This window comes from Blennius ocellaris (genome assembly GCF_963422515.1).
Source record: "Blennius ocellaris genome assembly, chromosome: 17".
NCBI lineage: Eukaryota > Metazoa > Chordata > Actinopteri > Blenniiformes > Blenniidae > Blennius > Blennius ocellaris.
Window position 1 is genome coordinate 16,715,506 of NC_137666.1, and position 15,241 is coordinate 16,730,746.

Consider the following 15,241-nt stretch of genomic DNA (forward strand, 5'->3'; position numbering starts at 1 on the left):
TGTGTGCTGCTGTAGTGAAATAAGACAGGTGAGCGAGCAGAGTGCACTTGTAGGGGGTCCAGCCGTTGCCCAGCTGCATTTTGTTCTGCAGTGTTCGACCAGCTGTATCAATCTGTCCAGAACAAAGTCTCCGTGAGAGCCGGTCAGTGTGAACTGGTCAGTGTGAGCCGGTCTCTGTGAACCAGGTTCTGTGAGTCGGCCGCTGGCCTGTTGACTGGCCGCGGGCCTCTGATGGAAGCTCATTACCTGCCACATGTTTCTGTGGTGTCACATGGGGACAAAGGCAAGTGGAGGCAAGCGCCCGGGTTTGCTGTGTGGTGCTGTACATGGCTTTGTTTGCACCAGGGCTTCCGTTTCTATTCTTTCCTTTCCTTTCCTTTCCTTTCTTTTCCTTTCCTTTCCTTTCCTTTCTTGTCTATTACCTCTCTTCATTGCCTTTCCTTTGCCATCCCTTCATTTCATATTCCGTTGTCATTTCCTTTTATCGAAGGAAAGAAGATCCTTCCTTCCTTCCTTCCTTCCTTCCTTCCTTCAGTTTAGTTTCTTTCCCTTTTTCCCTACACTCTTTTCTTATGCCCTCTCCTCTGGTTTCTCGTCTCCTCTCCTCATCTCTTCTCCTCTCCTCCTCTCCTCCTCCCCTCTCCTTCTTTCCTTCTCCTCCCTTTCCTTAACTCTCCTCCTTGCCTCCTGTCCTCTGGCTCATGTGTTCTACCCTTCAAGTCCCTCCGGGGGGGGGGGGCGCTCGGTTCCTCCCCCGGATCAATGTGCTGTTGGTTCACCAGACCCTTTGGCTCATGATCAAGAGGAAAACAGAGCAAATCTGACCTCAAAGAGCAGAAAGCACAGTCTGGATTTTATCACCACCAGTCTTTACTTTGATGGGAGATACTTTGCCATAGCAATCTCCTCTTAACGGCAGGTGTAATTGACTTCGTCTTTATGGAGTCCCTTTGATATTTACACACCTTCTTGCACGAGTGAATTTCATTTTACGTCTGCATACGAACATGCAGTGAAAACATCCAGTGTAAAATGTGTCATTGTGACTCAGCACATGATTCGTGTGACCTTGCTGTGACCACCATCGGAGAATACTAACTAAGATCTTTCTGGATTTATTAACGATCATCAGTCACTGAACAAGTTATAAATATTCTGATTTAAACATTAATTTGTCACTTCTATCCTCTATTCTATGTAGTGCTTTGTAATGTTTGAATATATATTCATGCTAATCTGATGCAGCTTGTTTTAAACACCTGTTCTCTGGGACATTATTGATTTGTACTTGATTACAATTAAAACCTATACAATTGTAATTTTCTCTTAAAATACAGACTGTACAAAAAAGCACATTGAAATATTTGAATGTTAAATTAAATAGTGGATGGTTCAGCAGTGACTTGTGACTGTAAATAAGTGAAATAGATTCAATTCAGTGGATTCTACTTCTATTTGAACAAAAGTGAATACTTTAAAATACCAGTAAAGGTCCAACTGATCAAAAATACCCTTCAATCAACTGCTTCTTCAGCCAAGCATTGCTCTCCATGTTCAATGCTAGAGCTTTTAATCTTTGTTTGATTGATCATTCATGACACCTTTTGAATCGTACAGTTCCTTTTCAGACTATTAAATTCTATTATTTTATTAGTGCTTTTCGCTCCCTGAAACATTCATGCCGAGTGTCTCACATGGATGGAGATGGTGCCCTTCACGCGGCGTGCTGGGTGTAATCTAGTGCAAGCAGTGGAAATACAAGCCTCACGGGAGGCATCGGAGCAACTTATGAAATACTGGAGTAATTCGGTGACCGCTGCACTGGAGTTCACAGAGCTCGCAAACAGCCCAACGAGCCTGCCTCTCTCTCTCTCTCTCTCTCTCTCTCTCTCTCTCTCTCTCTCTCTCTCTCTCTCTCTCTCTCTCTCTCTCTCTCTCTCTCTCTCTCTCTCTCTCTCTCTCTCTCTCTCTCTCTGCAAGGTACAGCAAATCAAACAGTAAGATATTATTACATGTAATGAAGCAAATGTCCCTTTCTTCGCCCTCCCTAACATCGTCCTCTCACCACACAGGTTTCTATACTAAAAAGTGTTAGAACAATATAAATAAGATGAAAATATTGCACAACAACAACAATGTGGTCTGCACAGATATAATATGAGGAATGTGTAATTTAGAAAGACATTTAAAGTCAATGTAATGCTTTCTTTGACATAAATAAGTGACGCTTTTGTTTCCAAATTTTAATTGGCTGTAAATGTCACAATTGCCCAACGTAGTATGTGGGTATTTATCTTGTCTTTATTATGCATGATGAATATCCATGCATCTTAAACTGCTTTCAGAACTCACATAGCATATATTTTATTAACTTTATATGTTTTAATTAAAATAGCATAATCCCTGTTATTTATTTATTTTTCAGTACCACTGAAACAAAATAAAGAAGCAACACATATAAAGAATTTTTATTTTAACCATGTTTATAGATATATAATTATTTGTGGAGATTTAAAAATAAACATTTTAAGGGAGTTTTTCCATAATAGTTGATTTTGAATTTCTTGAAAAAAACCATGCTTGCAGATTTTTAATTAACTGAAGTATTCTCTTACAGATAAAACAGATAGAAAAACACTGCCCAACCCTAACATATACAGCAGTGTGCAAATATGTTTAATAATTTAATGCTCATGACACAAAGACCCTGAGTATTCTAGACAGTATGTACATGCCCACATTTGTATTTCTAATCTATTCCGTATCCATTTCCAATCTGTCTTGACATACATACACATAGAAGCACGCATATTTAAAATGTTCTTTCCTCTCCAGATGTATAGCATAATATATGGCGAACATCTCAAACGTCAATGTATATTAAGTGCAAATAAAGAAACCGACAACAATCAATGATTTAATGTTAATCTATTGTTTTCAGATAAACATGTAGAACTCAAATGGGCCTGAAATATATTTTTTAATGTGCAGCAGTGATTTTAAATTAGCGCACACTTAAAAGGGCCCTAATGCAAGGATTACTTTTTTATTTATTCTTATTTTAAAGCCATAGAGACCCATTACCTGCCCTGTAAACACTGTAATCACCTCCGGCTATCATATCATTTATTCAGGAGCAGTACTGTTAGCACAAGCCTGAATTCTCGCTGCAGTCCGGGAGACGGAGGGTAAGACGACAGTGTGCATCTTCACTCCCCCTGTGGATCACAACTGGTTGAAATGGGGAAGCTGGAGCCACCGGAGCCGCCTCATTGATATGCTCTGCCCACAGCAGCCTCACCAGAGCAAGGTGGAGTTTTTATGCTGTCATGGTGCATAAACACACTTATTCACAGCGGGGATGACAAATGCACATGTTTGTTTGGAGAAAAGGAATAAGAATATAAGGGAGTGTGACAGAGGGAGCATTACAGTCAATTCCAAGGTGCCCTTGACGACTCGGATCACTTTTCATGTTGTCAAATTAAAGTTCTTCTTAACCTTCATCGATAAAAGAAGCGGGAGCTTTGCAGTCAAAATATCTTTTACTGTCATACTTTTTAGCTTTGCTGGATTTATGACCTGAGGAATGTTTTTGGTCAAGGCTGTAACATCTGCAGCATATACTTGATTTCCAGACATTTCCATCCTCGTATTATCTGTGATGTCTACATTTAAAAATGGTGTAACTCTTCTGAAATGTAGATTTCTTTATTTAGGCTTGTTTTCTGGGAATAATCAAGGCCTTTTTTTTGTCATCAGTGTTGATATTATCAGGCTTTAAAACAACTTGTTGCTGTAACACAGATGTGGGCAACTAATTAAAATGATCTCTTGATAAAAAAGCAGTTTCTTTACACAATTTTCACGAGCTACTGTTGCTCTGCGTCACTTTATCTGAGTCTTTGTCTGGAAATCATGATGGCATTTTTTGAGATTTTGACTTAAATAAATAAGTAAATAAATAATAAAGGGTTTTTTCCCCCCCCCCCAATTGTGAAACACCAGTTTTCTGAGGTAACCACTGAGGTTTCTACTATTCATATTTTTCATTTTTAGTTACATCTCTTTTCTGTCATAGTTTTATAGTTTGAAATACACGAACAATGGTGCTTTTTCTGTGGCGCTGTAGCAGCATTCTGTTCAAATACAGTGACATCTACTGGTCCAACATGGTATATACCAGTGTATTTCAATACATAAGTAAAAAAAAAAAAAAAAAAAAAAAAACTACTTCAGAGCTACTGTCTCTTTCTTTAGCATAGCCAAAGCTTTTGTCTGAACAGTTAAAGCTCCTTTTTACCTTCAAACTAACCGTTTTAGGAAATAACAATCACAATAATATTTAAAACAAAATTGGTAGGTGTCAGAATAAGGAAAGTTGTTGTTGAGGAGTAGTCAGATTTGACAGTTTACTGTTTAGTTTTAGGGTTGTATGTGTGAAATATGTGATAAGACATGTTTTTCTTCGGAAACAAGTGCTTTAAAATCTTGCAATTAAGAATTAAGAATTAAATTATTAATGTCAGGCTGGGTGTTTTGAGGCGATATCTAGTGATCAAGTCCTACATCTCAAAAACCTGCAGAATTCCTGATTGAAGACAGTACAGGTGGCTGTATTTGAGTCGTTTTTGCCTCGGTCTGCCTTTTTATGAAGCTCTCAGGCTTGACCTTATCAAGCGTTTCCGCTGAGATCTGACAGAGACATTTGTTTACAGACAGCCGAGAGCATGATATTCCCTTAAAAGCATTTTTTTTAACGTTACAGACACTGACCCGCCCCGAATTAAGGAGAGCATCTTTTTACCTTCCAGCCTGACTTAGTGCTTCTCTTTATAAGTGATTGATGGCAGTGGCTGCCCCCAACAGGCCATAAGATAGAGCCTGTTGTATATGAGTTCAGGGTGAGACGAGGGCAGAGGGGCGAGACGCAGGCGGAGAGATGAAAGTTACCCCCTTTGATTAAAGAGCTGATTTTCCACATGAGTGCGTGTGTGTGTGTGTGTGTGTTGCCAGTCTTGGCACTGAAACAAGCTGTGATATGATGCACCGATCGATGCTGTCCTTATGTAGCCCAAATTGCCCCCACCCCACCTTACCACAGCCAGACCGATCCCTTGTTCCCACCCAGCCAAGTGTTGGTTTGCCACCAAGAGCGATTCAATTCAATCTGCATCTGCGTTTAGTAACATTTTCATATCGATCCCGGTCTGTTAGCATCAGCCTCAGTCTTTCTCAGAACGGTCCCCTGAATAGCACGATCAATCGGAGCTGTCAGTGTGAGCTTGAGCATGCCTGATCTCCATTCTATTCACTCCGTGTATTGGTATCTGTGCAAAACTGTGAGATCAAGGTCTGTAACAGTAGTCTGACATTTTCAGGCTGAATACAGCCCATGTTTGTCTCTTCCTCCCTTCTCTTGGCTGATTTTAGGTGTTTTGTTTTTACATTTTCATTTCAGAAAAGTTTTACGTTCACACAGCAACATTTTGAAAATTGTGTCCATATCCACGGAAATGTGCAAACGTACTGTGGCTAGCATGTTAGGCCATGAGTTGGCACTGTTGGGTGCTTCTGTAATGAAACCACGCACACATCAGCACTGAGAATAAACATTAACAATGAGAGTACACAGACATTCGCAATGGGCAGACGATGAAGTCGAATCATTGTCGGGTGACTTTCAACTATAAAGTCCAAGTCCCAGGAGAATGTGGACTGGAAGTCATGAAACTCTGGAAGCCGTCACTGTTGTTGTAGTGCATCTACTTGCGCATGTGCAGAAGAACTGCTTACTACAGCCTTGGTGCACAAGTCATCAAGTTGCATTTTCAGTTTTCATTTTCAGAGCAATTTCAATAAGTGGCATTTTCGGTTCTCCAGAGCCCCGTTGTCATGGAAACAGACACCCAAAACACAATGAAAGTTTTGCGTTTTCACTCAAAAACATTGTCATGTTAGCGCAGCTTCTGTTGCTTTAGCAGTTTTAGCCCATTTAGCTGTTTTGATACTGACATTCTTCATTGTTTTCTAAGTTCTCTCCACATAGCTAACATAAAATTAAAGCAGCATTATTGGTAGCAAGTCACTAGTGGACTATGAAACACATTTTAGTTGACCAAACATCGAAGCATTCGTTGATTTAAGTGTCATTTGTGCATTAAAACAAGCTGTCCAAAGATGAAAATACCCTGAAATGAAAAAACATGAATCTTTTCCAAAATATTTTTTACCCAAACATAACATAAATGTCACACACGTGCATAATGCTTTAATAATAGTAGCATCCTCATGACTTTTTTTTTCACGGTGAGGTGAAAGTCTGAACGTACAGCTGCTCAGGATGTGCTCACAAACGCAGTCTCTCCTTGAACCGCATCTGAGGCGCACGTGAGCGTCGCCACAAAAATAAACGTGTCACGCGTGCTTTTGAGCGGCCCAGAGGCTTGTCATATCGATTTCCACGCAGCGCATCTGCACACATGAGTGAGCAAAAGCAAATCTCTGTGTTGTGCACATGCAGCCAGAGATGTGCAGATACAATTGGAAGCCAGCTGCTGGATAGCATCCCCCTCTCTCTCTCTCTCTCTCTCTCTCTCTCTCTCTCTCTCTCTCTCTCTCTCTCTCTCTCTCTGTGCATCGTGCTGCACTGTAACCGAGCACTTTACTGTTACTGCTAATACTGCTGCACTCCGGTCTCAGCACAATCCCCTCCTCACATTAAATGATGCAGCTGGCAATTGTGCAGAAGCCTCCACAACCCCCCCCCCCCCCATTCCATCCCATAGCGGCCAATATCAGCAAATTTCCACTCGTTCTGCTGTTGTGAGGAGAAACTATGTCCAATTCAGCATTTACGGGGCCAACACTATAAACACAGTCAAGCCATTTACACAATAGTTTCCGAAGATTATACAAGCGGCTTTGGTCCACATCAGTGACATATAAAACTCATATATACAAAGATCGAAAAAAAATTCAGGAGCCACGATTCTTTATTTATGCTAATATTAACACAGAGCAGAGCTGCTGAGTGTCGTGTTCTGAATTATAGACATTGATCGATGACTATTTGAAACTTGAACTATGTTTATATACCTGTTTATCAATTTTGGTAGTACATTCACAGTTCTTTGAAAAGAGTGGAATTAGGCCCCGTGTACGAGGCAATGGAAAGTGAAAACAAAAATCTCTTGTTGCTTTTTGGGGATCCGTCTCTGTGTAAATGGCGGAAAACGGAAACACTTGGGGTCAGTTTCGGTTTACGCTGCTACTGGTGATCTGCTATTGGTCATGTGCACCATGGCCGTTGTAAATAGTCTTTCAACACAAGCACAAGTAGATGGACAATAACAACATTGACGGCGTCCAGAGTGTCATGACTCACAGTCCATATTCTCCTCGGACTTGGTAGTTTTACAGCAATTCAACCAAATCATCTGTCCATGCGAATGTCCGTGCACTCTGCATAGTTAATGTTTATAGCATATTGTTCTTTGTGCGCATGTGCGGTTTCATAACAAAAATAACCACCAATACCAATGTGTGGTATGGCATACTTCAGTGTTTCTGTCGGACATTGTTTTAAAAAACATTGGCATGTAAATGGGAAACCTTCTGACAGGAAAATGCAAAAACCATACTTAATGCTTATTCCCAACAGTATGTAATATATATTTAATGTAAATCTTTGATGCAAAACCAAGCATATACAGTAGCAGCCATAAAACTGCATGCATACATAGTCAATATTGGCCTGAATTCATGATAATATGCACATGTAATTAAGAATGCAGCATCAAAACCATGCGTTGCCATTATTTTACATACATGAATGCAAATCATTTACTGAGGCCATTATTTCATCTTGGAGCGTGAAACGTTTAAGCCAATCGAGTCAACCTCATTTGTACCATGTAAACAGTTTAACTGCCGAGGGGAGATCGGGTGGACTCAAAGGGATCAGCTGGGGATAGTCTCTATTGGATCATCGCATTTAGTCGGAACAACCCCTTCAATTAGCGATGCAGAGGCAGAGCGAAATGATTAAGTTGTAGGGGCGGAGAAGTGTGTGGAGCATTCAGCACTGTCTTTTATTCCAGTGATTTTTAGGCATTGTGAATACACTGCGAAGACTTTTCATACATGTAGTTATTTATAATGAAAACACTTATTAAACAGTATTTTTCACTAACATGCCAGCTGGCAAGGATGAATCTTTGGTTGTTCGGCAAGATATTATAGACCCAGAAGATCAACAAAGAAGTAGTAATAACAGTATTTAGATAAACGTGCATGCTTTAGAACATGTTTACATGAAGAAAAAGACACTGCTACAAATGGTAACGATCAAAGTAGGAAATTAACCGTGATACTATACAGTGGGACATGTTGGTGGAAGAACCGCGCAACAGGCGAGTTACAGCAAATGCATCTGAATTTAAAATAAAAACACGTGATGCAAGATGATTGGCCACAAAGCCAAAGTTGAAGGACATCGTCTGCTAGAGACTGGCTGGGTTGTAGCTGACAGGATCTATTTTCATATAGAGTATTAGAAGATTAGAAAATGTATAAAATGTGTTTTCCTTGCAGTTCTGTCATGTCAGTGCAGCTTACATGCCGACAGTGTCTAGACTCGCATGTGTAGACCCGCAGATTGAAGTGTGTTTTGTCCTGACAGGATGATGAAGTGGTGCTCCAGTGCGTGGCCTGCATCCAGAAGGAGAATCGAAAGTTCTGCCTGGCTGCAGAGGGACTTGGCAATCGGCTGTGCTACCTGGAGCCCACATCCGAAGCCAAGGTAGGAACACACACTTTGCAGTTACATAATCACCTTTATCTTTGCGCGCGTGCGCGCACACACACACACACAGATGCACATCGATACGCTAACATGATCAAGAAATGCCACATGAAGCCGAGTGGATGAAAAGATTCATTCATGCAGGAGTGAGCTCCAAGAAAACCAAACATCCATTTAGTTCCTGCTTGTTCGGGTCCAAGAAACAATTGGGGAATCTGAGCAGAGAGCGAGAAACACACAGCTCAGTGCATCATCAAAGTGGGAACAACCGCTCGCATCCACCGCAGTCTCCTTGATGAGCTTTTCTTCCAGCGGGTTCAGGGACAGCGTCACATCTCCCCGGGCCCGCCGTCAGATGATAATTCCCTGAAATTACGCCTCTGGATGTGTTTGATGGATTGTTTCATAAGCAGCGCTGTTGTTGGCTGTAATTGCCTACAGCTTTATTTCAGCTGAGCAGCACAGTTGTTGCTACAGATGCATTTACTGGTTTGCGTGACAAAGTGCAAAGTTTTAATAAGTTAAATTGAATTGTTTTCCTTTTGGAGGCAGTGGGTTGCCTCGCTAATGCACTTTTGTGTAATGAATCCATATTATAGAGCAGATCCTCAATATTTCGTGTTGAATTGATCCACTTACTGTATCAAACAAAAATGTCTGAATGATGATTAGTTGGAGAAAATGCCATTAATCCGAACTGTGTCAGTGTGTGTGTCTACAAAGACAAACACAGACAGATGTGAGATAATAATCAAACAAAAAAACTGTGTCAAAACTAACCTAAGTGGGAAACCAGCAGGGAACAGAAAGAGATGAAAGCAGGCACATATCAGGGTTTCCAGACAAGTAGGCAAATACTCAAACTGACAACAAAACAGAGACAGTCACCTGAAGAGAGTGAGTACACATATGGTGTCATTTTGAACCACCCAGATGAAAGATGAAGAATCGTAAGAATTAGGGATGCATCAATACTGATACCACCATTAGGTATAAGGTCAGATACTGCATGGAGTACCTGGACTCATATCCGTGAAGCTCCCTGATGCAACTTGTAGAGTACTACGTGACATCATCCGTCAGACACATCAGACAAGAGAGGTGGAGCAATTTGGAGATTCTGTAATGAGAATAAAGAAGGTAAGACAGACTGTAAACAATGTTCTGGCAAACTATCAAGAGGAGGTGCAAGCTAATTTGTATAACAGCAGCAACTTAGTCGCAGGCATTTGGACAAGCAGATTTAGCGCGATGTTGCTCATTAGTTTAACTGCTCAGCATGTGACTCTGAGCCGTGCTACATGCTCCATGCTCAAGAGTTTTGAGGCTGAAATACCAGTGATGCGGCATGTTAAACATGATTAAGGTATGACTTATACAGTCATTAACAGTGAGCCGGAGTGTGTGGTGGTACACAGCGAACTCGGTCTACAGTACACAAAGTGCAGTGCTTAGATGAATGCTACGCACTGCGCTATGCATGCTGTAGACTCAATAGTACACTGGAACCTTGAAGGATGTTGGAGGTGTGCGTAGTGTCGACACAGAGGCTGTGAGCAACGCAGAGCGTTGGCCTATTGTTTGCGTATGTATAAAGACGCTTTTTGATGCAGGTAGCTAAAGGTTAGTACTCATACTTGTACTTGTACTTGTGCTTTAAAAAGTGGTATCGGTGCGTCACTGGTGACAATCAATACTTTTGTTGTGTCTTAAAAATTGTCGTACTGTGAACAATTACACAACTAATTAGAAGTCTGCCACCTTGCTCCTCCTCAAAGTGTGACTGCTACTGTCACTACAGATATTTACAATAAATAAAAACACTGCCAAAACATGTCGTTACTATCGAAGGAACAACATACATAAAGAATCACAACAACAAAAGCTCCATTCTTGGTTTGAGCCATTAATTTCCTGAGATGAGGAATGTGTTATGTTATTTGACGTGTAAGCATGTTGTGGTTGCCGCTGATTCCGTTGGCGTTTACATTCATGTTGTCCAACTTATAAATAACTCACAAAAAAAACCCGTACATTTTAATAATCTATGGTAGTAGAACCATAATTTATATTCGTGCAGTCACTTAAAGTCTATTTAAAGAATTTTAAACCTTTAAATGGTGAAATATCTGATTTGCCGCAGTTTTATGCCACCTTGCAAGACAGTTCATTAAATTATTAGTGTAAAGGCATTAATGTATCTTCATACTGAATGACTACAATAGTAGGACATGAAGGGCATTGTCAGACAGTAATTAACACAGGACAGGAAGACAAGACACAACAAACTAGGACAACTCCAAACCCATGTCAGGACTTGGACTAAAGCAAACAGGACAGAGATGAACTAAGATCAATTGAATGAAGTCAGGAAGGACAAGACAAACATGAGGGAATCAATCAGTATGGGAATAATCCTGAGAAACATAAAGACACAAAACAAGACAAAATCAAAGTGGTAGCAGGTCTTATGATTGATATTCATCGTGTGTTAATTGTGATTTATGAGTAGTGTTTGAGAAAGATCTTGAGTTCTTGAGAGGGGCAAGATGAGAAGGTTGAAATCGGAAGAGCAAATAATGCTTATCAGAATTAGTCAGCACATGTGAGCAGAGATCAATGCATCTCCTCTTTGCTCTCACAAACAGCGTGTTTGCTTGTTGGAGGTGGAGCTTCGGCCCCCATATTGGACGGTAATTATACCTGACAGGGTTGATGGATGTTCCTCCTATCGGGCACTTTGTCTTCATTGAGTGCCGTTTTTATGAAAAGGCATCACCCTACCTTTGGGATCAACGACGGCAGAGTAAAAAAAAAAAAAAGAGAGAGAAAGAAATGGTGGCAATTTCAGCTGAATGAGATGCCTCCTTTCCTTTGTGACATGGTCTAGTGAAGTGGAAGTCAACCAAAAATGCTAGAATGATGTTGGTTTAATTCGTGCACAGTTTAAAAGGCAACATCAATCAGACTGAAAATCTAGTTGGTAGTGGAATATAGGATCGATATGAGCTTTCACCTGTCAAAATCTTAACAAGAGAACTGAAGGGATGTCCATGCACCATCATGAAAGCCAGTAATAGTTCTTCCATGGTATCCTCTACTTTTACACCGTCAGTCTATACTGGAGTACAACGTCACTTTTTCAACCAAATCAGCTCCACCTCTCAACTGTCTCTGGACACAGAAACAAAGATGTGTGATCCATCAGTTACCACCACCCTGCGCTGCATATTTTCCCTCGTCACATGACTGGTCATAAAGCAAATCTCGGGGGCAATGCCAGGCTGCTGTAAAGCTGTCGCTCTGCTCTGGCTCGCGAGAGGACATCCTGACAGAGCTGGAAACTCATCATCCCCTCCAGTGCTCTCAGACTTGCATTTCACTTCCATGGTCCGTCATGACAATCGACTCCCCACCAACTGTTATGGGCCTGTACTGTGGAGAGAGCAAAGGTCAGCCATTATTCTCCAAGAGAAATGAGGGTACAGGCTTGATGGCTTCTCACCAGGCCCTTTAATATGATTCCTTGACAATGACTGCGGGAGAGATGGCTGGCTCAGCAAGATGTATCTCTGACCCAAGCAGCATATCGTACAGATATTCTACCGCAAGAAGTCGGAGAGAGCAGGAACCTCATTTATAAAACATTGTGTAGGATTCTTTATTTAAAATGTGCGTGCGCCCAAAAGCCGAAAATGATGTGCCCCTAAAAAAATTTGGATCCGTGAAACTGTGCGTACGCACATCTGCAAGCACTTTCCTTTTATAGCTCACAGTCCATCAGCCTGTTGATCGCCGGCATTTGACGCTAAATCCTGAAGAGAAAGAATCTTAAGGGATAACAAAATAGTCATGGAGGAGGTGGAGGTCAGGAAAATGATATTATTTGGTGTATCCATCCATCCATCCATCCATCCATCCATCCATCATCCATCCATCCATCCATCCACCCACCTCGTGACTGCCCTCCATCTTTATGCTGAAACTAATCTGTGAGAAGTTTTTAAAAGAGGTTAGACATTTCCATGCAAATGAAGCACTTTCATGCGGAGTAGAGAAACGATAAGGAGGCCACGGGAGGTGAGGAGCTTGGTCTCATTTATCTTATAGCCACAATATCTCCATTACCACTTTCCTCATTCTGTCAGAGAATGGCCTGTCCCATCGACCCCTGCCCTGCTTTGGGATGAGACTTGGCATCTTCTCCGGTTTTTCTAACAGTGCACGTTCCAAAACGCAGCCTGTAAAGAATGAACACTCGCCGGCTGACTGGCTCGAGCATAAACTGACCTGAGAACGCTTGATCTGTTTTTAAAGTACCTTTTAATGAATATCACCCACTCAATTAAGACAAACTCTGTTCAAGAGGAGTAAAAAAAATCAGTAGTCAGCGCAGATTTTCCGGGTGGGCATCCAAACAGTATCTTCTTGTGTGTTGAAGGAGCAACTTTCAATTTTCTGGCAATGTGATTATGTTTTGCTGATGAGGCAAAAAGTTCAGAAAGCCACTCAATCAGAATCAGTGTTGAAAGATGGCGCGATGAGTTTGGTGTGGCAATATTTTCATCAATGATGACTTCATGATTTAGTGTGGGCCAGGACAGTATGGAGGATACTGCGGCAGGAATTTCTCTAATTTAACTGCTTTCATTATGGTACACATGTATTGTATGTTCTGGAATCAACTTTCAGTAATGTAAGAAATCTATATCATTGAGACTTCCCTGCCTCGTGATTTTGCAAAGTATTTCGATGCTCTGTGAACGAGACATTTAGAGTCAAGCAAAAGGCGTTGTGATGTAGAAGCAGCGTGTCGACATGACGTTTGCAAAATATGTACTTTGGTTTCTCGGCCATGTGTTAATACCACCAAATGGTGATGTGACTCACGTTTATGTTCAGACTGAGTGGGATATATCAGGCAGCGAAGTGAACATTTGGTCCTCAAAACTGATGTGCTGGAAATGGAAAAATGGGGAAGGATGAGACTTTTAATTTGAGTCGCATTGAGACGATTGTATCAGAGCGTCTCCCAAATTGCAGCTGTGGTGGAGTGTTCCCAGTCTGCAGAGGTAATTATCTACCTGAAGTGGTCCAAAGAAAGAAAGACAGTGAGCAGGGTCAAAAAGCAGTGATGCTTATCGATGTTCAGTGCTTTGGTGGCTGGATTGTGAGATCTGAGCCAACAGTCGCTCAAACTGCTGCAGAAGTTAATACTCGTTCTGATTAAAAGCGACTGGAGATGAAACACGGGCCTTGGATGATACAACACTTCAAAACTTCGGCAACACATGGCACTAAGAGGTGCGGTCGTAAGATTGCAAGCAGATGGAGGGAATGTGATGTTCGGTCATTGTCTGGCTGGGAAACCTTCGCTCTCGTCGTCAGTGTCGCTGTTACATCACCATGTAGACCCGACCTAATCATTGTTGCAGACATTGAACACCTTGTCATGGAAACAGTATTCCCTAATGGGAGTGGTTTCTTTCAGCAGGACGATCAACCTTTGTTGAAATGGTTAAGGAACTCAACAATCCGTTCCAGCTGGTGAATTGCCCTCCAAATCCTTTCAGTCCTATCAAACATCTGTGGGTTGTGCTGTGCTGTAAGTCACACCCATGAAGGATCATGTCGATGTCTCATAAATATTCTCCTTTCTTTTGTTCAAGCAGGTAGGTTGTTGTTTCACCTTAGCTTTTTGACATGTTTTGACATGATTCGACAAAAAACATCTGTATTCTATTGGATGTAAAAAATAAAAATGAAAAATCTGCTTCAGTGTGCCTATTTAGGAAAAGAAAAATATCTTCTAAATAACAGAAAATAATGATATAAATAATGATTTAAGACCATTTTTCCACACGCAATTTGAGAAATACATAAAAATCCCCTTGTGCATACATAGATGATAAAATTGCACTGTAATATTCCATCTGTCTTCAGTTTTTTACCTGAAACCTTTTTTTTTTCGTTCTTGCAGTATGTTCCTCCGGACTTGTGCATCTGTACCTTTGTGCTGGAGCAGTCTCTGTCAGTGCGAGCTCTGCAGGAGATGCTGGCGAAGAGCGGACAGAACAGCGAAGGGGTGAGTGCACAGATACCTACACACACACAGATGAGAAACTCTCAGTCGACACTTCAACTTCTTATAATCCACTCCTTGTGTCATGTGATGAATGTCCCACTTTGTTATGACATTTAAAAGAAACAGTTGTAATAAGCCTTGTCAGCTGAGTTGAACGTTCTTAACTTGTTCAGTCACTGTAAGGAGATTAATGGAGAGAATAGGGCGTCCGGAGTGGCCTGGGGGCCCTCGCTGCGGCGAGGTCCAGGCCTACATGAATATTGATGAGGATGAAGGGGATGCCCTGGCATTACTGCGGCTTTTTCTCAAGTACTGTGCGCACATTTTCCCATTTGATTAACACCAAGCTT

The 15,241-nt window shown here is 41.3% G+C and overlaps 1 protein-coding gene across 1 annotated transcript in view; it reads left to right on the forward strand.

Moving 5' to 3' along the window:
* LOC308142661 (ryanodine receptor 3) overlaps positions 1–15,241 on the forward strand; it is a 149,738-nt gene that overhangs the window by 23,187 nt on the left and 111,310 nt on the right. Inside the window, 2 exon segments of the mRNA XM_080513175.1 lie at positions 8,684–8,803; positions 14,787–14,891. Of these exon segments, the coding sequence (XP_080369301.1) occupies positions 8,684–8,803; positions 14,787–14,891 (225 nt within the window).